This window comes from Microcaecilia unicolor, chromosome 2 (assembly GCF_901765095.1).
Source record: "Microcaecilia unicolor chromosome 2, aMicUni1.1, whole genome shotgun sequence".
In the NCBI taxonomy this organism is placed as follows: domain Eukaryota; kingdom Metazoa; phylum Chordata; class Amphibia; order Gymnophiona; family Siphonopidae; genus Microcaecilia; species Microcaecilia unicolor.
Window position 1 is genome coordinate 363,229,966 of NC_044032.1, and position 25,728 is coordinate 363,255,693.

Here is a 25,728-nt window from a genome sequence, read left to right on the forward strand (position 1 = left end):
ATTGTTGTTATTGACACATATGTTGGATATAAATTCTGAAAGTTTGGCCTCAGCCAGGTTCCAGCTACTGGGAGGACAATATAGTAATAGGAGGCAGATAGAGTTGGATAGGGAATTGTCTTTTATAGAGCAGACAATTTCTAGGTTAGGGGATTGAAATTCAGTAATAGTTTTTACCTTGAGGAATGATTTATAAATAATAGCTAAGTCACTTCTTCTCGTTTTGCCTCGGGCGGGAAATGAATAAAGTATCCAAGTGGACGTCTATCTAGGATTGCTGGATCATCTTTTGCATGGCTCCAACTCCAATGCGGAGGGCTGGGTTTGCCTGGAAACAGATTGAATTCCCACCAGAAGGGCTGCATCCACCTGGATCCTCCCAGAACCAGGTCATTCCTTCCAGTTTCACCTGCATCCAAACCTAATTCCTATCACAAGGGCTGCTGTATTATGCTTTCAAAAGGGACCCAGTTTTCCTAGTGGAAATAACAGCTGGGTTTATGTGCATCAGTTACAGTTGTAAATTATAGCATATCTAGCAGCATTCAACTGTTTTGGTTGCAGTGGCGTACCAAGGCCAGGGCGATGGGGGCGGCGTACCAAGGCCAGGGCGATGGGGGCGGTCTGCCCCGAGTGTCATCAGGTGGGGGGTGCTCCGCTGGCGCCGCATTCCCCACTTTCCTACCACGAGCTCCATCGACAGACGACCCTCTTCTCCTGCCACCCGGCCTTTAAAAAAAATCTGTGAAGCGCCTTGCATCTGCTCTGCTGTAAAAGAAGCAAATTGCCTCGTTGCGTCGGCCCTTCCCTCACTGTGTCCCGCCCTCTGATGTAATTTCCTATTTCCGCGAGGGCGGGACACAGTGAGGAAAGGGCTGACGAGGTGATTTGCTTCTTTTACAGCAGAGCAGATGCAAGGCACTTCACAGATTTTTTTTTTTTTAAGGCCGGGTGCCGGATGGCAGGAGAAGAGGGGTCGTCTGTCATCGGAACTGGTAGGCTGGTGGGGAGTGGGTTGGGGAGGCTCAGATGGGAGAAGGGGACTGGGTCTGGGGGGCTCAGATGGGAGAAAGGGACTGCTTTATTTCTATTTGTTAATTTGTAAAGTGGTGATTGGTACTTGTTAGTTTTTCAAATTTACATCTGCTGTCTTTATATTTTATCTACAACATTAGCAAAATTCACCCCTTCCTTTCTGAATACACTACCAGAACCCTTATCCAAACCCTTGTCACCTCTCGCTTGGATTATTGCAATTTGCTTCTCACTGGTCTTACACTCAGCCATCTCTCTCCTCTCCAGTCTGTCCAAAATTCTGCAGCATGACTTATTTTCCGCTAAAATTGTTATACCCACACTAGACCACTCCTCAAGTCACTTCACTGGCTCCCTGTCTGCTTCCGCATACAGTTCAAACTTCTCTTACTGACCTTTAAATGCATCCATTCTGCAGCCCCCAATTACCTCGCCACTCTCATCTCTCCCTACATTCCTCCCCGTGAACTCCGCTCACTGGACAAATCTCTCTTGTCGTCCCCCTTCTCCTCCACTGCTAACTCCAGACTTCATTCCTTTTCCCTTGTAGCACCTTATGCCTGGAATAGACTTCCTGAGCCTGTACGTCTAGCTCCATCTCAACCTGTTTTCAAATCTATGCTGAAAACCCACCTTTTCACCACTGCTTTTGACTCCTAGCCACTACTCAATTGCCCTCCCCTTGTTCCTTCTCACCCAGTACTTCCCTCGCCCTTGTCTTGTCTGTCTGTATTTTTAGATTGTAAGCTCTAATGAGCAGGGACTGTCTCTCTGTGTCAGGTGTTCAGCAGTGCGGGCATCTGGTAGCGCTATACAAATGCTAAATATAATAATAATATGTTGCACAGTACTAGGGGACATTTTCTGTTTATGTGGTGTTGCTTTGTATACAGAGTCTGGCAGCTTGGGGGTTCAGTTTAATTTGTGTCTAAATAGAAAGTTTATGATTACGTATTCTATAGTGGATAAGGGTGTATCTGTGCTTGTGAAAAACACATGGCTTTCAGTTGGCATTGACTGTGCAGGATCCACGATCTGTACTATTCTGTCTGGTTTTGTTTTACAGTAGGTGAATTGATGTTCTAGTGCTCACTGTAGTGTTTAAAATGCTTTCCTTTTCCTTGTGTGACTTGTAGAAATTACTGCTTATGGTATGGTAGAATTGCTCTATAGGTTCTGAGTGTTTTGTATTCTCGGTATGCCTAGTACTGGATTTTGGAGGGGGGTGTTAAAAAATTACCAGCCCCAGGTGTCAACTACCCTAGTTACGCTTCTGTTTGGTTGCATGAACAGCTGGATCTGGTAGGAGCTCTGGTGTTGGAACGAGTGGGACTGTGTGGATAGAAATCTGCTGTGTGGGCTTGGGCGGGGTAAGTAAGCTCTATACAGAAGCCATTAGCTTCTTTACCATAGCCTAGAAACATTTATTTTGAGATATATTTCTTGTAGCTTGGTTCTGCTTCTGCTAAAGTTAGATAAGTCGACTACGCGGGGGGGGGGGGGGGGGTTGAAAAAAATTCAGTGGTTTTGGATTGGTGCTGGGAGTTGCCTAGTTTAATATGTTTTGTAGTTTCAAGACAGCTACATGTGAAGGTGCAAAGATGTGAGCAGTTGTACCAGGCACAGAGCATGTCTCCCGTACAGTTAAATGAATGTGCTTGAAGCTGCTGTACAACTTGTGTTATTTAACAATACATACGGGAGAGAAATGCAGTATGTTCATCGCTTGCACCAGTCTCTGAGCCTGTGAAAGCGTTTCATCATCATCACCCTACCCCTATGAAATCTGGATCTGTTTGTAGTTACTTGCCAGCATTAACTTTGTAAACAGTCAGCTGTTTTTGTTTGTTAATCCATTAAGAAGAGCTCGGTACACGTACACAGTAAAGGAATTCTGTCTGGTCTAATCTCTCCGCCGTTGACCAATGGCTAAGATTCCTCAGCTGCAGCACCCTCCAGTTCCCCCTCCGCCAAGCGGCCAGATATGGACGGTAATCTGTACTGTAGTCAGTGGGGATCCCGAAGCGTACCACTATGGAATGATAAAATAACGAAACCATTACGACTGATACCCTACCTCCTATAAAGAGAGCACAATCGTCTTGCAAACTTCTCGGTTCATTTAGAAACAGCATGTCACTGTACAGACTCATCGCTCTTCTCTGTTCTCTCTCCCCCCTCCCCTTTTCGCTGTTGCACGCCAAACATGGTGCGGTATGACGCACAAAATGTGCGCGGCGGCCCGAACATGACAACCGGCAACGAAAGAGGAAAGACCAGAGCCGTGACGCACATAGTGTGCGCCCAGGCAAAAGTGGAGAAAGCAAGAGCGGAGCCGGAGACGCAGAGAGTGCCCGCAGTATGGCGAGCGGAAGCAGCAGTAGTGGCGGTGGAGGAGGATCCGTGGCGACACTTTGGAACGACGTGAACCGCGCGGGGCAGAACGGAGACTTCACGCGGGCTCTGAAGTCGATCAACAGGAGTGAGTCTTGGAGAGACAGGCTATAGGGAGCAGGGTGTCTGATCGGTTGTGGAGTTTCTAGATGCTGGCGTTGTATATCATCTGTATGTTTTTTTTTCCTTTGCCTTATATTTACTGTGCTAACGAATTTTGCGTTTATCATTCTATCAGTGCCCACGGGAGCCACCTGAAGAGGTTGGCAGCGCGATGATGATGCTTTGCGAGGCGGCAGAGTTACGTGGTAGAATCTGGTTGGGCGCAGTACTCTAGGCTAGATTAAGAGAACAGGAGATGGCATAATGTCAAAAGGCTGAAGCCAATTAGGTTAGCCTCCCTTTCCCTCTCCCTCCTGTTCAAAGCAAATTAACCTATGAGCTGCTCTATCCACATTGTCGTTCTTTATTGTTGGTAGCATTTGTATTTGATTTCACTTCACTTGTATTTTCAAATATACCGGCTTGTGCAGCATACGGATTTATAGAGGAGATGTTGGTTTAATCGGTTAGAATAGTAATTAGTTATAAATTGTAAATCATTGTGCCATTCGGAGGGGCTGGTTGTAGGGACTCCCTCTTTTCGTGCAGAGATGCTTTCATCTAGTAAAGGGCCACCAAAACAGACATCGTGTTATGAGAATCGGGTGCTTAACAGTAAGACTATTTATAAGTACAACTTTAAAACATTTGATTAGGTTGAAACCTGGGAGTATTTAATCCCCCCCCCCCCCCGTGTCTACAAAGAAAAAGATGGCATGTGAGAACTTGCACCTTTTTGCTTTGTGGGGTGTAGTGGTATATTGCTATGTAAATATTCCATCGCTGTTTAATTTTTGTTACCAAGTATAACATATTAAGGGCATTTGTTTTAAACTTTGTTTTAGTTTATCCAGGCCTTACACTCACATGGGTTTGCTTTTTAAACCCAAGGGTGAATTCTAAGGGAGGTTGAACAATTAGGTATAAACTGTGTTGTTTCTGATTACGACTACTTGTTTTGGATTGCTTTGGGTCCTAATGATCTGTACATCTGCCGCCTAGAATTTTGGAAGATGAAAATGAGAAAACCAATAAAAATTAAAGTTTTGGATGTACTCTGTAGAAGTTGTTTATTTTTGCAGTGTGTGTATGGATGCCTGTTTTGTTGTGTGTATGTGATAATGTTTAAATAACTGAAAATGCCCAACTTGAGTTTGCTTGGGATAATGTGGGATATAAATGTAAAAAAAAAAACCCATTTACACCACCTATCCAGCTGGATGATGATAGCACATGTAAAGCAAGTTTGGTCCAGTGCAGACTGACTCAAAATAACCTGTTCCTTAGCTGAGCTCTAGTATTATTGAAAATGTGACCATACCATGCCTCTGTGGTTATGTTCCACTAATAAGTTAAACGATTAACTGGCTTTCTTGAAAGGACTATATAACCTTTGGATGCGTGACTAGGAACAAAAACATATAGTTATTTATTCAATATCACAGTTTTTTATGTACAGCCACAAAACAGCTTTTAGGGTGGATAGTTCTCACAATGAGCTCCTTTTATTATTGTCCAGGTAGCTTGTTTTCAGTTTTGGCATAATGTAAGTCATCACAAGAACAAAATTATAAGAAAACCAATGGACTGCATTAGGGGCTTATTTCCCATTTAGTTACGTTTACACAAAAGAGATCTGCATGAAACAAAACATTTATTATTAGTGAGGTAAAAAGCCTGTTTCTGGAAAAAATGAAACGGGCGCTCAAGGCTATCCCTGACATCAGGTTGCCTCCAGCGTTCCCTTCCCTGTCAGTGTCCTGCCCTCCTCTGACATCATTTTGAGGGTTGGATAGTGAGAGGGAATGGAACGCTGGAGGCTAGCTGACATCAGGATGTTACGAAGCCAGCCAGCCAGAGAACCTTGAGGAACAAATTATTATATAGGATTATTTTGACTTATAAAACCACTTGTCCCTGAAACATGCTGAAAACAGAATAATCCATTTGTGTATCTAAAATGTAAACTTCTACAAAACAAATGAAGTGAAGATGTGATTCCATGTGCCCCAATGAAAGGAGAGTTTAATTTTACTTCCATTTAATTTCAATATATTCCATCTTTGTAACACCAGGTTTCCCAAGGCAGATTACAACAACAGTTAAGTTGAACCCATCATGAAATAGGATATCCTCACTGAAATTTGGCCATCTGTATTGTATAGAACAGTGTAGAAAAATGAGCACATAATACAGCATTTATAACTGCTGTTTCTGCCAGCTACAATAATTTTTAAAGCTGTTTTATTCAATTTTTATTTTTTTAAATTTCAGTTTCTGTTTATTGTGAGTCATATAGTCAATTACAGCAAAGTAAATATAGAAACAAAGTAGTATACAGAATTTGAACTTATTACAACAACTAGTGCAACTTATGTTGGGAATACTTTAAACTCTCACATATCTACCAGCTCTGCCAAATGCAAAGAATTTTGCTCACATTTTCTCCCTCCCTCCTTCCCTTAATAGTAAGATACATGTTAGCAAACATATACACTATCAGGCTTATTTTCAAAGCACTTTGGGAGGCTAAGTTCCATAGGTTTCTATGGAACTTTGGGAGGCTAAGTGCTTTGAAAATATGCCTCTAAGTCTCTCACAGGGGTTCACATGTTCATAAGGTGTCCTTTCCCAGCTGGCGTGAGCGTTTTGCCAAAAGGGTGTCCAAACACGAAAGAAGGCAGATTCTGAAAACTTTGAATCAGACCTTTCCACTTTCCACTCAAACTTCATATAGTCGATCATTTTACTGCGCCATTGTTGGATTGTAGGGCTTTTGGAGGAGATCCATTCTTTCAATATGACTGCTTTAGCTGTTGTTGTTGCTCTGCGTACAAATCCTTTGTACCCTGCTGGTATGGGGGTGGTCAGTAATGGTTTTCCAAACAATAGAAGGGGAGTGCGTTTCCATGAAGTGTGCCACAATGTCGAGGTACACTTTTTTTTTTTTTTTATATATTGTCTTTATTATTTTAAATGTAATTAACAAGGATACCCTTGTGTCAGAAATACAGGCAAGAAAATTTATACATAAGCATAACCATATCTTCAAAATTATTACAATGTAATCAATTATTTGAGGCGTCTATTAATGAAGAAAAATTCAGTATACAAATATAATAATTTAGCCTTTCTTAGACCCCATTATCTTGAGAGGGAGAAAAGAATTTAAAGAAGTTATTAGGAATAAGTAAAACAAACAAGGCTGCCTATACTCCAAGTCTATTTATACATTATCTCAGTTGTTTCAGTTCCAGAAACGATTTTAGATGTTCCAGTAAAAAATATGTATATTTTGTTTGACCCAGCTTAACTATACATTTACAAGGATACGCCAAAAAGAAAGAACCCCCAATATCAATTGTCTTTTGTTTCAGAGCAAGAAACGCTTTCCTTTTTTGTTGAGTTTGTTTAGTTACATCTGGATAAATCCAGACTTTAGAGCCACAAAATTGGGCCTTCGTATTTCGAAAATATAGTCTTAAGATGGTATTATAGTCTTGCTCAAAAACCAGTGATACAATCAATGTAGCTCTGTCAATTATTGTGTCGGTAGATTGTTCCAAAATCTCAGATATATTCTGTAAGTCAGGAATATCTTTTTTTCCTGCACCTTTTAATTCTCCTCTAGGTCTAGGAATAAAGTAAAGTTTATTAACCGGGGGTATGGCCTCAAGAGGAATTCTTAATATTTCATTCAAATATCTTCGAAGTGTGTCCATCGGAGTTACCCCAGTTAAAATAGGAAAACTTAGGAAACGGAGATTAAGGCGTCTATTATAGTTTTCAATCTGTTCCACTCTCCTTCTTATATCTATATTATCTTTGACGACTACAGCTTTGAAATCTTTAATTGATTCCATTTCTTTTTGAAGAGTTGCTACTTGGTTTGAGAAATCTGCTTTCACAGATTCTACAGTTAGTTTTAAACCTTCCAATTTTGTGCCAAGATTTCCTACATCACCTGAGGTCTTCTGAAGTGTAGAATCAATCCGGATTAACATCCCCCATACCGTTTCCAGAGTCACCTCCGTTTTCTTTGCTGAAGGAGTTCCAGCTCCCTCAGCAGGCTGCGTCACCTGTTGCGTGCCTGGATCCTCTCTGGTCTCCCCTACCGACACACTTCCGGAGTCAGTGGGGTTTCCCTCCAGGGCCGCTCTTGACGCTGGACACGGAGGTGCAGTTGAGAAAGATGGTGGAGACAGGGAGGTTTCTTCTCCCAGTGGGGACGCCGCTTCTCCCGGAATCCCCGCTATGGGGTCCTCTCCCTGCAAGTTCCTGGAGACGCCGGGGTAGAATCGCTCCAATGTCGGCTGTAGCGGCGAGGACGCTGAAGTAGGTAGAGGAACCGATCTCAGCGTTCCCTTTCTTTTAGAGTGTGGCATTTTGAGGAAATAATTTGTAGCTCAAAACCGATCAGAGCGTCTTCCCACCAAACCGGTCAGGCGGCCATCTTAGTTCCCCCGCTGTAGTCGGTACACTTTAATAAATTAGTCCAGAAGGCTGTTATCTTGGGACAGGACCAAAACATATGGCCCAGAGTGGTGCCCTGGGCTAGACACTTAGGGCACGCACCGTCCGGGGACACTCCTGCATGGAATGCCCTTCGAGGTGACATATGTATCCTCATTACAAACTTATAATCCATCTCTTGATACAACACCAATTTTGAGGAACTCTGAATACTGCGAACAAAGTCTTGAAGAATTGGCCTTGACACTGACACTGCCAGCTCCTCACTCCAAGACGCTGCCAGTGCTGTATAGTTGGGCTCCTGTACTGAGTCTCTAATATGTCTGTGGTGCATCCGCTTTGGCACCTTTGTTTGTGATTGCAAAGAAAAGGCGGAGGATAGCTCTTCCTGTACATCTTCTGTTAGTGTTGTCCATGGGATGCTATGGACATAGTGTCTCAGTTGGTAATAATGGAAACGATCCAAGGGTAGTAGCCTGAATTGGTTTTGTAACTCCTCAAACGGCCGCATCTGACCCTCCTCTGTTAGTACATGGACTAAATAGATTAGCCCATTCCTCTGCCATCTGGCAAAAGCAGGATAAATATTTCCTGGAGGGAAGTTAGGATTACCACAAATTGCCATAAATGGAGTCGTTCTTGCTGAAAACTGATGGTGACGGCAGATCCACCTCCAGGTTGCTTTTGCCGTGGGGAGGATATGCGAATCAGTCAATATGGGTGGTAATGGGCCCCCTCCCACATGGAGCAGGCAACTAAAATGAGTGTCCCAGGTGAGAATCGTCTCTATTTGAGTAGCAGAGAATACTGAAGTTGATCGAAACCAGTCTGAAATATGCCTCATGCTACTGGCTATAGTAAGGTAACGAATGCTCAACAATCCCAGCCCTCCATGCTCCACAAGGACACACAGGGACTTAATGGAGAGTCGAGCCCGCTTTTTCTCCACAAGAAACATTGTAGGTGTTTATTCAGTTTCTTCTCGTCTTCAGGCCTGAGGAAGAGTGGCAGCGTCTGGAAGATGTAAATCCACTTCAGCACCAGCAGGATATTGTACAGCGCTATTCTTCCTAATAGAGACAGGGGGTAATCTGTCCACAACTTCAACCTTTGACAAGTCATCTCCATCAAAGGAGTTACATTCTCATGGTATGATCTTGTCATATCCTGAGTTATATACGTGCCAAGGTATTTAATTCTATTCTCCGCCCAAGATAAAGGAGTGCCCAATTCCTGTGCGCCCTCAGTTGTAGGGAAAACCCTAAGGCCTATAGATTTATGCACATTTAAGATAAAACCTGACATTCTCCCAAATTCTTGAATCATATCCAGCAACTTTCCCAGAGTAGTCTGCGGCTGTGTGGTAATGATCATGAGATCGTCTGCAAAGGACAAGGCCTTAATTGTTTCTCCCCCCACTCGAACCCCTGGGATCTCCCCTGAGTGTTTAATGGCCCTCAACAGGGGTTCCATAGCCAGTGTAAAAAGTGATGATGAGAGGGGGCATCCCTGTCTAGTACCTTTTTTTATGTGAAAAGATTGGGACTGTACTCCGTTAATTAGCACTTCTGCTTCCGGGTCTAAATACAGGGCTCTTATGGCCCCAAAAGTCCACCCACCAAACCCCATATCCGTCAACACAGTAAATATGTATTCCCATTTGATCTTATCAAATGCTTTTTCAGCGTCGAGGGAATACATACAGGTTGGAATTTGGTGTTGTTGGCTTGATACCATAGCCAGTAATAATCGACGAACATTACTAGCCGGTTGTCTGGTTTTGACGAAGCCCACCTGCTCCTCCCCAACCAATCTGGGCAGAATGTTTGATAGTCGATTCGCTATGATTTTGGCTAGGATCTTGAGATCAACATTAATTAAGGAGATAGGTCTATAAGAATTAGCCTGATCCTCCGGGCGGTCTGGTTTATGAATTAACGTAATAAATGCCTTATTAGAGTATGATGGGAATTTACCCTCCCCAATGATCTTATTCAATTTTTATTTAATGATATTTATATCTACATATGGGAAGCTTTCAAATAAATTAAAAAGCTGTCAAGTTAAAAAAAAATCTTTTGTCCTCCACCTTTTAAGTCACTCTCTATCCCACTGGAACAGCTTTTGATATTTTACAGATGGACCACGCATAGGCAGTCTCTTATTTCTAATAATCTTTTGCTACTTTCAGTAGCGTTTATCACCATTTTCACTCACCCAAAACAATAACAATCTCCACCTACTGCCAGCAAGGTCTGCTTACTGGCTTCTGCCCATGTAATTGGCTAGATAGGCTCATACCATCTCCTTGGTTAGAGCCGAGACGCTGTAGTGAGACGACGTAGAATGGGATGGAGGTGGGGCACAGTCTGGTGGCAAGTTTGAATAGCAATGTTGGTTTTACCAAAAAACAGAATTTGTCCAGATTGTGATAACCATTACCCCCCCCCCCCCCGAATAAAGTTGTTCTGTGTGAGCTTCGTCTGGTGAGAGCTTTATACTGTGTTCCCTGAAACCAGTATGAACCAAAGATGTTTGTTGGGCAATAAATGCGATAAACCATATAAAAATAGTCAATAAAAGATAATAGAGGTTTTTTGAGTAATAATATGTCGATGAAAAAGATGTGTTCAGTCTAGAGCCGTGGCTTAATGACCTACTGCAATGAAATTTCCCCACAACCCCAGCGTTTTATAACCTTATCTCAAAATCACTCTTGTTTTTATGATAGTGTTAGTGCTTCTGTATTAGCATCTGGTGAAACCTTATCTTACAGTGTATAGTTCTAGGGACTGCATCTTCAAAAAAAATGTAAACAAGAAGGAGTTGGTCCAAAGGGTGATTACTAAACTTGTCAGTGTCTTCATTAAGTGTATGGGGACAGACTTAAAGATCTTAGTGTCTATACTTTGGAAGAGAGAACGGGTGAGGGGAGGTATGATGAGCTATTTATCTCTATGGCAGGAGCTATGTCTCTTTGAATTGGAAAAAAAAAACCCTCTTCAACAAGGGAGCATAAAATGATGATGATAGACCCAGGAGTAATCTAAGACAATATTTCTTTATATAAAAGAGTGGTGGATGCTTTGAACAGCTTCCCAGTGGAGGTGGTGGAGACGAGGACTGTATGAATTCAAGAAAGAATGGGACGAGCACAAAAGATCTAAGGGAGAGGAAGGGGTGATAGTGGTTAGTAGCTGGTATGAGTGGGCAGAGGATAGGCCATATGGAGGCTTATTTTCAAAGCACTTAGCCTCCCAAAGTTCTATAGAAACCTATGGAACTTAGCCTCCCAAAGTTCTATAGAAACCTATGGAACTTAGCCTCCCAAAGTGCTTTGAAAATATGCCCAATGGTATTTATCTGCCATTTTGTAAGTTTCTGTGATAAAAAAAAGTAATGCTAATTTGCATACTTTTGGTCTCCAGTGTATACAAATTCATCTTGTGTATACTTATTATAGCTATTCTGAAAAACAAATCAGTTTGGTGTTCTTCTAAGACTGGGTTAAAAGGCAGAACTAAAATCACTGAACCTTTCACATAACTCTTCAAACTGTGAACTACTTTTCCTTTCCCCTACCCCTTCTCTTATTATGTGATATATATGACTTAGGTTAGTATGTGTTATTCATGCCATGTTTTATTGGGGGGCTAAGATAGCAAAGCTTATTATGTTCATATTTTTTGTTACTGGAAAGTATAAGGACCTAAGAGCCTATTTACATGTAGACAAGCATATTAACTGCTTCCGACAGTCACTTCAGACTCTGTATTCACTTTCTTTTTTGAATGTGACAGCTCACTTCCCATGACCCTATCAGTTCTAATATTTACCATGTCTTATAGTAGATGACTGCAGTCAAACACCAACTGGTCCACCCACTTTGTCCAGTTATACATGGATATAGTTTAGCTGTTGACTGTGGAACATGACAGTGTGTAGAATATTTCTTTTTAACTGACAGTTTTTATTGGCTTCTTCTTTTGTATTTACTCTTGTCAGTGAACTTACAAGATCTAATTTTTAGTTCACATTCAACACTCCACTCTTCTCTTCTTCTAATTTCTAACCATAATGTTCCAAATAATCCAGGAAATTAGGTTCAGTGGTTCTGGTCACATGCTGAGAGTGTTTCTCAAATAAATTTGTTAAAATGTGTGTTGCTATATTGCTCCCAAGAAACATGGGCTACTTTGGCAAAAGAAATGAGATCTAAATGTCATACCTTATCTTTCGGGGCTCAGTGGGTGTTTTGCATGTCTCTGCTTCAGTTGCAGAGGAGGTGGGAAAATAATATCTAGATCAGGGGTTACCAACCTTTGCCCTCATTCAGTCAGGTTTTCAGGATTTTCACAAATGAATATGCACGAGATCTATTTGAATACAATGGAGGCAAATAGACTTCATGCATATTTTTTTTTGTTTTTTTTTGTTACATTTGTACCCCGCACTTTCCTACTCATGGCAGGCTCAATGCGGCCTTCGACATGGAATGTTGCTAGTGGAATAGCAACATTCCATGTAGAATCTCAATAGTAGCAACATTCCATGTAGAATCTCCAATAGTAGCAACATTCCATGTAGAATCTCCAATAGTATCTATTTTATTTTTGTTACACTTGTACCCTGCGCTTTCCCACTCATGGCAGGCTTAATGCGGCTTACATGGGGCAATGGAGGGTTAAGTGACTTGCCCAGCGTCTGTTCACGCTTTCCAAAAATACTAGGACTAGGGGGCATGCGATGAAACTACAGTATAGTAAATTTAAAACAAATCGGAGAAAATGTTTCTTCACCCAACGTGTAATTAAACTCTGGAATTCGTTGCCGGAGAAAGTGGTGAAGGCGGTTAGCTTAGCAGAGTTTAAAAAGGGGTTGGACGGATTCCTAAAGGACAAGTCCATAAACCGCTACTAAACGGACTTGGAAAAATCCAAAATTCCAGGAATAACATGTATAGAATGTTTGTACGTTTGGGAAGCTTGCCAGGTGCCCTTGGCCTGGATTGGCCGCTGTCGTGGACAGGATGCTGGGCTCGATGGACCCTTGGTCTTTTCCCAGTATGGCATTACTTATGTACTTATGTACTTATCACAAGGAGCTGCCTGTGCCTGAAGTGGGAATCAAACTCAGTTCCTCAGGACCAAAGTCCACCACCCTAACCACTAGGCCACTCCTCCACTGTTGCTACTATTTGAGATTCTAAATGGAATGTTGCTATTCCACTAGCAACATTCCATGTAGAAGTCGGCCCTTGCAGATCACCAATGTGGCCGCGCAGGCTTCTGCTTCTGTGAACGTCAGACTCACAGAAACAGAAGCCTGCGCAGCCTTTGACATGGAATGTTGCTAGTGGAATAGCAACATTCCATGTAGAATCTCAATAGTAGCAACATTCCATGTAGAATCTCCAATAGTATCTATTTTATTTTTGTTACACTTGTACCCTGCGCTTTCCCACTCATGGCAGGCTCAATGCGGCTTACATGGGGCAATGGAGGGTTAAGTGACTTGCCCAGAGTCACAAGGAGCTGCCTGTGCCTGAAGTGGGAATCAAACTCAGTTCCCTAAAACCTCGACTGGTTCATAGCCCTTGAGACCTGAAATTGGACAATGGTCTAGATGAAACATTTGCCAAAGGTTTGTGCTATAATTTACTCACCAATTTAATATTAGGAATAGCATAATCTCATCTTAGGTATCAGTATTCTAAAACAGTTGAATATTTTTTCTTGTATAGGAAATCATATGGAAGGTGTTTTGTAATGATTTATTTTATTAGGAAAGGAGTATAGAGTAAAACATGATTATAATGCCTCTATATCGCTCCATGGTGAGACCACATCTTTTATTTTGTTCAGTTCTGGTTGTAGCATCTCAAAGATATTGTGGAACTGGAAAAAGCACAAAAAAGGGTAACAAAAAGTGATTAAGGGAATGAAAAGACATTGATATGAGGAAAGGCTAAAGAGATTGGGGCTCTTCAGCTTGGAGAAGAAACGATTGAGGGGAGATGTAGAGGTCTATAAAATACTGAGTGCAGTGGAATGGGAAACATGAATCAGTTGTTTCTCCTTTTTAAAAAGTACAATGACTAGGGGACCGAACCATAAAGTTGCATAGTAATATTTAAAATTGGAAAAATACTGTGGAACTCATTGCCAGAGGAGTTCTGGCCGTTTTCAAATCCATGCTAAAAGCCCACCTCTTTAACGCTGCTTTTGACTCCTAACCACTACTCACTTGCCCTGTACCCTTTTATCCCCACCTCTTTAATTCCCTTACCTCTTAGTTGTTCTGTCTGTTTGCCTGTCCTATTTAGATTGTGAGCTCTTTGAGCAGGGACTGTCTTTTCATGTATGGTGTACAGCGCTGCGTATGCCTTGTAGCACTATAGAAGTGATAAGTAGTAGTAGTAGTAGGATACGGTAAAAGCAGTTAGCATCGCTGGTTTAAAAAACAAAAAAAGGTTTAGATAATTAGTAATTTCCTGGAGGTATAGAAATGATAAATAGTAGTAGTAGTAGTAGGTAAAGTCCATAAACCATTATTAAGGTAGACCCAGAGAAAGACATTTCTGATTCCTTGGGGTAGATGTCATGAAATGTTGCTATTTCTTAGGATTCTGCTACGTGCTTACAACCTGGACTGGCCACTGGAATTAGGATACTGCTGTATGCACCTTTGGTCTGACCTAGTATGGCAGTTCTTATGTTCTTAACATTAAGATATCTGTGCTGAATGGTAACTTCTAGTACGGAACCCAGCATTTTGTACCAATAATTTATCATTTATTAATTTTATATTCTCTCTTTTGAGCATGAGTCAAGGTGGGCATAGTCCATAGGGTAATTTTCTGTGTTTACCTTGAAAATTGATTCATTTCTTTACTTTGTATATTGTTGCTTTGTAACACCATCCTTCCGCTTGTGCAGGATTGAATGAACAATATACATTAGCGTACATCATAGGCGCCTATGTGTCAGAGCACAGCTATTGTGTCGAGTCTTCTGGTGTATTTTAATAAAATATCACGTACAAGAATCGTGTCTCCCTCGTGTCCTTTGGAAGGGCCTACCCACCCTACTCTTGGTCTGTGTGTACTACGGTCGTAGGGATTGAGCATTCCTCCACGTTTTGTGGCTGACTCTCCTATATGCCAGTCTCTTTGCTCCCTTTTCAAGTAATTAATGAATTTCTTAAATTTCACTGGCCCCAGCACATACCCTTGGGACATTCTATTTACTTTTTTCCATATAGCAAACTTACTATTCAATCCTCCTCTGAATTTCCTATCTTTTAGCTGGTTTCTAATGCAGAACAGCACCATGCCCCCTTTCTCATAGCACTTTAATTTCCTCTAGATAATTTTAGGAAGGAGTTAGCTGAATGTTCAAAAGACTTTGAACAATGCTGTATAAGCCAGTTCTCCTCCATCCACATATATATATCTGTATTTGATTGGTAAAACTTGCTTATATTTAGCTCATGCCTTTAACACAATGTGAGTTACATTCAAGCATGCCTTCCCTTTGTTCAGTGTTTTTGTTCTTAACTATAGCTGTCAAATACACCTTACGGACTCGACACTGAACTGTGTTTTAGTGTGGAGCACCTGCTTCAGGAGTCTGTAAACAATATATACAATTGTAAATATATATACAATGAAAAAAATAATAAAAACATACACAATAATAAAGACATGAATGATCAAAGCACAATTAAAAAGTGCTTGAAATGTGTGTATGTAACAGCTAAGAAGGGTATAATGGACATTCATGAAAGATTAATGAAAAACATGTACAACAACAAAAGATCATTAAACTTATCAACATTTCAAGTGTACAAATATAACAGAAGCATTACCAGTCAGAGGGATGAATAAGACCATAAATACAAATGATTTAAGCAAAACCGAGTCCAATCAGGGGGATGAATGCAATCAATCTGTACTCATAAATATGACTGTTCCTACTTGGCAGATCCATTGTCATGCTGCTTGATGAATTTGTACTCAGAAGACTCCTGAGGCAGGCATTCTTGCTGAAACACAGTGCCATTTCGAGCTGTTTAGTGGTCTTTTGTGAATAAACACTGTGTATGTTTCCCTCGTTTCCTTGGAAGTGTCTTCTTGTCTACTCTACGTCCCTTCTTATCCCTCTATGTCCATAGTGTTCCTTGTTCCTGCACCTTGGTGGTTGATCTTCAGTTTTAATTAAAACAAAAATTTTATATTGATAGAATTTGGAGGATTCTTGTGCTTATTGGTTTTGAAATTAATACTGAAAAATAAATTATAAAGTAGTTTGTGTAAATGTTTTGTTGTTCTCTAGTACTGCAAGTCACCAAGGATGATGTGACAGCACTGCATTGTAAAGTGGTGTGTCTTATCCAGACTGGAAGCTTCAAGGAAGCGCTCAATGTTATTCACAGCCACACCAAAGTGCTAACCAGGTAATATATACCTTGATGAAAGAGGTGATACAGGTGAAGGGAGGATCTGATAATCCCTGTTGTGTTTCTGGTCGTGAAATTCTCCTATCTCTTAGACAGTAATTCACAAGCATGTGTTAATAAGTATTTATCAAAAGAGCTGCAGGCTTATGCCTACCAACTAGGCCGAGCTGCAGGGTTTGAATGGGTGATTGGTGAGCAAAAGGACATAGTTCTTGGAGGCTTTCACAATGTCTTCTGTGTTATGACAAATATTTAGAAACTTTATCTCTTACCTATTTCGCTTTTCTTTGGAAAATAAGTAGAGAGGTGTGGTAGCCGTGTTAGTCCACTCTTAAAGGTTATCAATAGAAATCAAACAAAATAAAACATGGAAAAGAAAATAAGATGATACCTTTTTTATTGGACATAACTTAATACATTTCTTAATTAGCTTTCGAAGGTTGCCCTTCTTCGTCAGATCAGAAATAAGCAAATGTGGTAGCAAATAGTATATATAAGAGAAATATCAAAGCATTACTTTGACAGTCTGACAGAGTGGGAGGGTGGGGGTATGCATGGGGACATCAAAGCATTACTTTGACAGTCTGACAGAGTGGGAGGGTGGGGGTATGCATGGGGACATCAAAGCATTTCATTGATATTCTAACAGGATGGGTGTTGGTAGGTGAGAGGAGGGTAATAAACAGAGAAATACAGCTTTGTGGTTTATAATGGGTTAGAAAACCCAGATCATTATTAAGTCCTGTTTGTTGGGTGTCAAAATATTCAATCATTCTTATTTCAAAGGTCTTATGTTCTATGTTGTTAAAATTACCTTTCAGTATTCGTACTGTGAAATCACTGGTGCAGTGATCTGGTCTTGTAAAGTGTTGGTCCACAGGGGTGGGGGCTTGACTGGCACCTGCTATTTTCATGTGATGTCTGTGCAGATTGAATCTTGTCTTAAGCATCTGGCCTGTTTCTCCAATATAGCATCCTTCGTTACATTTTTTACACTGAATGATATATACCACATTGGAAGATGAGCAAGTAAAATAGTCCTTTATGTCCTGCTACAGTACAAAGAAAAAAAAGCCACAGACAGAATTCCCTTTGTAGTGACATACAACCCAGAGCTGGAGAAACTGAGGAAAATCATAAGAGACCTACAGCCGCTACTCCAGGAAGATGAGTTACTGAAAGAGATATTCCCATCCCCACCAGTGCTGGCCTTCCGACAGCCACCAAACTTAAAACACAAGCTGATCAGAAGTAAACTCCCAACACAGACAGAAAAAGAAAAGGGCACATTTCCCTGTAACACATCCAGCTGCAAACTATGCCAAAACAAGGGAAAAATATTCAACATAAAGGACTATTTTCAAAAGTCTCACATTTAGTTCTTAAGTTAGTTAAATCTTTGACCAATGAGGTCTGTAAATGTTGAACAGTAGAAAGTTCTTTATCAATTTGATTTACTTGAGAGTAACTCCTTCACGTCTGTTTCAGATTTTTCTACTCTCATCTCTACTTTAGAGAGCTTCTGTGTAAGAACACAAGTTTGTGAAAAGAGAGTCTTACCTAGGTCTGTGGTTAAATGCCATAAGGAGTCTAACGTTACCTCCAAATGCTTCTTTTGGAGAAATTCAGGACACCCACAGAATCAAAAGACTCACTTATCAGTCCAATTTGAGGCATTCTTAGGTCCCCCGATTTAGACGCTGCAATGTTGTTCACTCGAGGAATCGCTTCCAACTTCTCTCCTCCAGTCTCCCCTTGGAGTAAATGAGCCTCACTCACGGCAGTGCCCTGCAAATCTCCCGCTAAAGGTACCACTGGCTTTAGAAGGGGAGAACTCGATCCTCGTGGCTGCGGGGGAGGAGCTCTTCCGTCCGGGCTCAAAGACGTCTCTAACTCTTGAGACACCACCATTCCCCCTCTTAGAGCCAGCTCCTCCACTGGGACCGCACCCAACCTTTGCTCCAGCACTTGACTTCGCAAATGGCGGTCCATCGGGCCTATAATGAGTTAGGCGGTTGGAAGGCTTGAGCAACTGCCTTTCCCCAACGCTTAAGCTTCTGAAACAAAAGGAAAAAAAGTGAAGTCTGCTGCCCTTCAGGTACATGCAGCCATCTTGGATCCGGACCTCTGTACCTTAACACCATTAGCCCAGTCTTGAAGGCAATTGTGTGCTTTTTTTAATTTTGTTTTTGTTCCCATGGATTTCAGTCATTTGCCACCATAAAGTATTCTTCACTGTATTCTTTTCCTTTGTCTTCACTGTATTCTTTTCCTTTGTCTGAAAGCTCTGTCCTCTCTCCCTGAGTGTTGCATTAGGTTTGTAACTCTGGATGCCATGAGATATCATCTAGTACTACTGTATGTGCACGGGGCAGCTTAGCTACACCATTTCAACAGCACTGTAAACCCAGCAAGTAGTTAAAATACCAGTGTACTATTATTTCACAGGCATAAAACTCTGACTCTCTGTCTCTGCAGTGACGTGATTGCCTTTGAGAAGGCATATTGTGAGTATAGGCTGAATAGGATTGAAAATGCACAGAAGACGATCGAGAGTGCCAGCAAGCAGACTGACAAGCTGAAGGAGCTTTATGGACAAGTGGTAACTAGAGTTTGCAGGATTCTCGTTTGCATCATTTTTTTTTCTGAGCTTTTATTTGTGTAAGCTTTTTATTTTTAAATTCTAGTAACAGCCTCAGACACACTGGGATGTGCCCAATGCATTGATGTTCTTTGATATGTGCAAAACCCACAGATGAGTAACCTGTAATCTTCTGGTTAATGGTAACTTGTTACCTTCTGCTAGTTAATATTTAGTGCTAGTAACATTGGCTCATAAATTAATCAGAATATCGTAAACCCCAAACCTCTATCCCTGTCTGGTTCTGCTCTGGTGTCGACAGGTTGCTGAGTAAACATGACATGGAAAGCCCCTTTTCAAACTCTGTCACACAATCTTGATTGTTGATAAAAATAAACTACAATTCTTAAGATTTCAAGGCTGGAAGTACAGTGTGTTTGTAGGGGGGTTATTCTTCAGGTCATTGACACGGTGTTGCATTTGGTTGTTAGTTGTACAGGTTGGAGCGCTATGATGAATGCCTGGCTGTGTACCGGGATCTCATTCGTAACTCCCAGGATGATTATGAAGAAGAGAGGAAAACCAACCTGTCTGCAGTAGTGGCAGCATTGAGCACTTGGGAAGGAGTACTGTCGGTAAGCTTGCCCCTAGAGAATGCTTAATTGGTTTAGAAATGTAATCCCTTCTCTACTAAAAGATGCTCAAGGAAATACTGAGCTCAGCCATCAACTTTAATAAGATATTTCCTTAGTTTTGGATTAACAAAGTCAGGCTGCTATTTGTTTAAAGATTAAAAAGCCTGCTTCTTCCAGTCTTAGCTGCTGAAGTAAAATATGCCTCTTATCCCTTTGGACTGGTGCTTTAATTATGTTTTGTAGTTAGGATCTACTTTATTTGTATTTTATTAGTTGTCTTATTATTTTCTTGTTTCATGTGTTTTTGTTTCTGAATTGAATTATGTATATTGGGCAACAGGAATGTTCTGTCTTAATGTGTTCTGCCAGCATGTCTTTGTGTAAGAAGTTTTTTTAATGTTTGTCTTTATTTGATATACCGCATTTATTCAACAAAGGTCAAGGCGGTGAACAGTAAAAGAAATGAACTACAAATCAAGATAGAGAAAAGACACACCCAACCAGAAATCACTCATCCACAAATATCTATTAGAACAACTAAAATCATAAAATAATCTTAGCCTCTCAATATAGTACTCTAATACAGGTGCACTATCTATCTCAAGAAATACCCTCCAAAATGTATTCTCTCTTTCAGTCAGTTCTTCCTGTATTGAATCCTGCCCTGTAAAGACCTTTTCTACTAGCTCTACACTTCTCAACATGAGGACACTGGGTGCCTGTGTAATGATGAGTTGTCTCATAAGCTCCTTCACTTAGCAACAAAGCCAGTATTCTCTATCTCCAGCAGGCAGGATAGCAGCTCCTGTGCACTATAGTGACTTTTCTGTGCACTATAGTGACTTCTGTGCACTATAATGACCTTCTGCCCTGGTTGCAGGTTCAGTTGAGTTTGGGTTTGAGAATATCCTGTGCCTCAGATGTAAACCTAGTGGTCTAGATCCCTCCCTGCTCTCCCGTTTCCACTTTCTACCTCCTTTATCTGTCCTTTTTTTTTCCTTTTTTTTTTTTTTAAAGATAGAGGCAGTTCTTTTTGAGAGCGCTTGTGGGAAGATTGTGAGGCTTCAGTAACTTGGAGGTCATGAGATTGGCTGCTTTCTGTGAGTGTATTTATTATTCTCTATGCCAGCCTATTAAGTCCTGTGCGTGCCGTGCAGGTAAACTCTCAGCCACTAGTTCCTGCATGCTTTGCTTTACTTCTGTGGACATGCCACTTTTGCCTACTTTGGCCATCGGTACCCTGTCTCCGGGAGTTCAATCCGACCCCGCTCCGATGACGGTTTTGGTGTGCTCGGCGCCAACGTCTCCTGTGCTCCACACAGCTTCAGCGACCATTTTGTCAGCTGGTTCTTCGCCTGTTACCTTTTCCTGGGATGCTGGTTTTGCTGGGGTAGAAGTCTCTATCCTGCCATTTTTTGCCTGAATTTGTTCTTTTATTATATCAGGCCTTTTTATTAAAGTCGTCTCAAGCTTCCTCTCCTTCTTCCCCTCACATTGCTTTTGAGGAGCAACTTTCTAAGAAACAAAAACTTTCCGTTTCACAGAATTTGGAGAATGTTCCTCCTCAGGGCTCGGAGGAGGTTTTATCTTTGTATTCTGACTATCCTAATTCTGCTGATGGCCCCGACTTGGACATTTCAGAGGCAGATGGGGGTAATGATCCTACTGTAGCTAGGCTGTTTTTGAGAGCGGAGTTGCCTCTGTTGATCACAAAATCTATGGAGGCTTTAAACATTTCTTCCCCTGCTTCTCGATTCTCTGGTCCTGCTCAATCTCTTATGTCAGGTACTAAGAGACCTCCTGTATCTTTCCATATTCATGAGGCTATGCAAGTGCTTGTTGCAGCTGAGTGGGAGACCCCTGATTCTAACCTCCGGGTGACTCGTGCTATGTCCAAATTATATCCCCTTCTGCCATCTGATTTAGAGCAGTTTGCTCTGCCTAAGATGGATGCCCTTATTACGGAAGTTACTAAACGTAACACTATCCCTGTTGAAGGCAGCACTGCATTAAAGAATATGTATGTCCACAAGCTTGAGACTTCCTTGAAGCTTGCCTTTCAACTAGCTGTGTTAAATTCTCAGGCAGCAATTTCTTCTTTTGTAGCCAGGACTTCTTTATCATGGATTCAACTATTGTCCACGTTGGACTTGTCTCCAGACCCAACAGGCGGGGTTGTCTTATTTGTCAGACACTCTTTATGATATTCTTCGAGCATCATCTAAGAGTGGAGGAGTGGCCTAGTGGTTAGGGTGGTGGACTTGGAACTGAGTTCGATTCCCGGCACAGGCAGCTCCTTGTGACTCTGGGCAAGTCACTTAACCCTCCATTGCTCGCCGCATTGAGCCTGCCATGAGTGGGAAAGCGCGGGGTACAAATGTAATAAAAATAAATAAAAATTATATTTGTATCCCGCACTTTCCCACTAAAAGCAGGCTCAATGTGGCTTACATAGTAATAGCTAACACAGAATTTTGTTATGTAAAGTAGGAAATTAAGTATAACATAATAGCCGTTTTGGCGCAACGCTGGCTATGGCTGAGGCATTGGGCCACTGGTGTGGCATCGGATCTTGTCTGGAAAGTTGCCCTTTCAGGGAAAACTACTCTTTGGTGCAGATTTGGAAATGATTGTTAAAAGACCTGGGAGATTCCAAGGTCCAGCAGCTACCTGAGGACAAGCCTAAGCCTCATCTCCGGGCATCTAAGTCTCATTTTCGAGAAGCATGTAGGTATAGACCAGGGAAGGCTAGTGCTTCTGCTCAAAAACCTTGCTTTCCTCAGATTCAGTCTTCCTTTTGAGGAGGCAAGAAGCCCTTCCTCAAGAAACTCTCCCTCTTCGCAGACCTCGAGGTGACGGAGTTGAGATTCACTCCTTGTATGTAGACATAAGTGGGTGTCTTTCCCGCTTTCACAAGGAGTGGACCACAGGTACTGCAGACCAGTGGGTCCTCAATATTATTCTCCGTGGCAACAAGCTAGAATTTTCAAAGCCACTTACAGATCTTGTCATGCTGTCCCCTTGTGGCAGCTCTGCAAAGAATCAGGCAGGTCTAACTACCTTAGCCTCTTTAAGGTGACTGGGGGCCATTCAGCCTGTTTCTCCAGCAGAGAGGGGCACTGGTCGATATTCCATCTATTTTGTTGTTCCAAAGAAGGAAGACTCTTTTCGCCATGTTCTGGATCTCAGAGGGGTGAACAAGTCTCTGAGTGCTGCACTTCCATATGGAGACTCTTCATTCTGTCATAGCCTCAGTCCAGCCAGGTGAGTTTCTTATCTCACTGGACCTCAAGGAGGCTTATTTTTATATCCCAATTTGGCCTTCTCACAGGAAATTTCTCCGGTTTGCGATCTTTGGAGATCATTTTCAGTTCAAGACCATGCCTTTTGGCCTCGCCACTGTTGCAGCCTTTCTTCGTCAGGAAGGGATTCAGGTACATCCTTACCTGGACGATTGGCTAATTTGGTTGCCTTTTTATCAAGAGAGCCTTCGCAGTACACAGGCAGTCCTGTCTCCTCATTTCTGCGCTGGTTTGAGTGGTGAATTACAACAAGAGTCATCTCATCCCCACCCAGACCCTGGAGTTTCTGGGAGTGTGCTTCGATACTCAGGCGGGGAAGGTTTTCCTGTCTCAGCATCGTCGACTCAAACAGCAAATTCTCAGGCTTCTCTCTCTTCCCTGCCCATGGGTGTGGGATTATGCTCAGGTTCTATGGTGGCAACTTTGGATGTTCTGCCTTGGGCGAAGTTCCACATGTGGCCCTTACAGTGGTCCCTGTTAAGACAGTGGTTTCTGGTCTCGGGGACTTACATCCAGCTGGTGCCGTGGACGCCTCAAGCCAGATGGGAGTCTGACTTGATGGCTTCTCCCTGAGGGGTTGCCCTTACAGACTCCCAGTTGGTGTGTTCTCACCTTTGAGGCCAGCCTCTTTGGATGGGGAGCCCATTATCTCCACCTCTTTGCACAGGGCCGCTGGTTGAGAGTACAGGCTTCCTAGTCCATCAATAGATTGGAACTTTGAGCTGTCTGGAAAGCTCTACTAGCCTTTGTGCCTCTTCTTTGCAGGAGGCTAGTGTTCTTGCTCTTGGACAATGTTACAGCTGTCTTACATCCATGGATGAGGAGGAACAAAGAGTGTATCTGTAGCCCAGGAGGCACATCTTCCTTTTCAGTGGACAGAACTGAACATTATGATTTGAGTCTCACATAGTGGATTCCCTGAACTCGCAAGCGTATTTCCTCAGCAGAGTGTCTCTGGACTCGGGGGAATGGCAACTGTCAAAGACTACATTTTGCCTCATTTCCATGCAGTGAAGCCTTCTAGTTCTGGACCTCATGGCATCCAGACTCAATACGCAAGAACACAGATTCTACAGCCACTTCAGGTGGAGACTCCCTAGGAATGGTTGCACTGGTACAGCTTTGGCCATTGGACGGCCTCCTTTATGTGTTTCCTTCGTGGCCTCTCGTGGGGAGGACGTTGCACAGGATTGTGCATCATCCTGGGAAGGTTGTTCTTGTAGCTCCAGACTGGCCCAGACAATCTTGGTATACGGACCTAATCATTCAGATTGCTCCTCAGTTGACTGTTCGTCCACAGGTGAGCTTATTGCTCGAAGGTCCAGTACTTATGGAGGATCCCTCCCGCTTTGGTCTTATGGCTTGGCTCTTGAGAGGGCGTATTTGAGGAAGAAGGGTTATGTGTATGATGATGATGATGATGTTACTACCTTGCTGCAAGCCCGAAAGCGGTCCACTTCTTCTTCTGATGCTAAAGTATGGAGAACTTTTGAGAGCTGGTCTGCACAGAATGGTGTTTCTCCATTTCGTGCTTCCTTGTCTCAAATTTTATCCTCCCTTCAGGAGGGATTCAAAAAAGACTTGGCTCTCAATTTGCTCAAGGTTCAGATGGCAGCGTTGGCGTGTCATAGAGGCAAGATATAGAATGCGTCATTGGCTGCCTACCTTGATATAGTGCAATTCCTCAATGGAGTCACTCATCTGCGTCCCCCTGTCCACAATATTTGTCCTTGGTGGAGTATTCAAGTGGTTCTTAAGGCTCTTCAGTCAGTCCCCTTTCAGCCCCTTCGTTCGGCAACTATCAAAGATCTTAAAAGACAGTATTTTTAGTTGCCATTTTGTCGGCATGGAGAGTTTCGGAGATTCAAGTTCTCTTGCAGGGATCCCTTTCTCTGCTTTTCTGACTCGGAAGTTTCTCTACGGACAGTTCTGTCCTTTATGCAGAAAATTGTATCTCCTTTTCATGTCCGTCAGACTGTGTTTCTTCCTTCTTTTTCCAGGGAGGTCTGTTATTCAGAATGCGCTTCCCTGTGATTGTTGGATGTGAAGCCGTCCTTATGTGCTATCTAACCACTACCAACAATTTCAGGCAGTCTGGTCATCTTTGTCCACTTTGCAGGACCCCAGAAGGGTTTGCCGGCCTCCAAATCGACAGTGGCTCAATGGCTTAAGGAGGCTATTTCTTCAACTTACATTCTGAATGGTAGATCTTCTCCCATGCATGTCAAGGCTCATTCTACCAGGTCTTTGGCAACTTCTTTGGCAGTCTAGGGCAATTGTTTTAGCAGAAATCTGTCAGTGGCTTGGTCTTCTCATTCTTTTGATAAGCATTATCGTTTGGATGTGTCTGCTCGAGTAGATGCATCCATCGGGGCCACAGTTCTCGCATATCCCAGCCCCTCCCCTCTTAAGGATTGCATTTATACATCCCATTTGTCTGGACTGATCTTTGGGACGTAATGGAATGAAAAATTAGTTAACTACCTGATTTTCCTTTAGTCCCAAAGGATCAGTCTAGAGTCCGCCCTTCTGTGATGTTTTTGGTTTTTCCCGGTTCTATGTAATTTCAGGTGTTAGAAATAACGGAACCAGAACAATACAAAGGCATAAGTTTTGCCCTTTATTTCATAGTCCTTTTTCTATCTAGAGGCTGGAGTTTTTTTTTCTCTGGAAGTCATGCTTTTTCACTGGCTTGGTTGCTAATTTCAGGAGCTTATGAGGCACTACTCAAGAGTTCACTGTCTCC

The 25,728-nt window shown here is 42.2% G+C and overlaps 1 protein-coding gene across 1 annotated transcript in view; it reads left to right on the forward strand.

Annotated features, from left to right (window-relative positions):
- Window positions 1-3,315: 3,315 nt before the first annotated feature.
- The window catches only part of SRP72 (signal recognition particle 72), a 95,296-nt gene continuing 72,883 nt past the window's right edge, over window positions 3,316-25,728 (forward strand). The window contains exons 1-4 of the mRNA XM_030194510.1: window positions 3,316-3,517; window positions 16,341-16,461; window positions 18,943-19,066; window positions 19,537-19,680. Coding sequence (XP_030050370.1) covers window positions 3,397-3,517; window positions 16,341-16,461; window positions 18,943-19,066; window positions 19,537-19,680 — 510 coding nt within the window. The 5' untranslated portion in view covers window positions 3,316-3,396. The remainder of the gene's footprint in view (window positions 3,518-16,340; window positions 16,462-18,942; window positions 19,067-19,536; window positions 19,681-25,728) is intronic.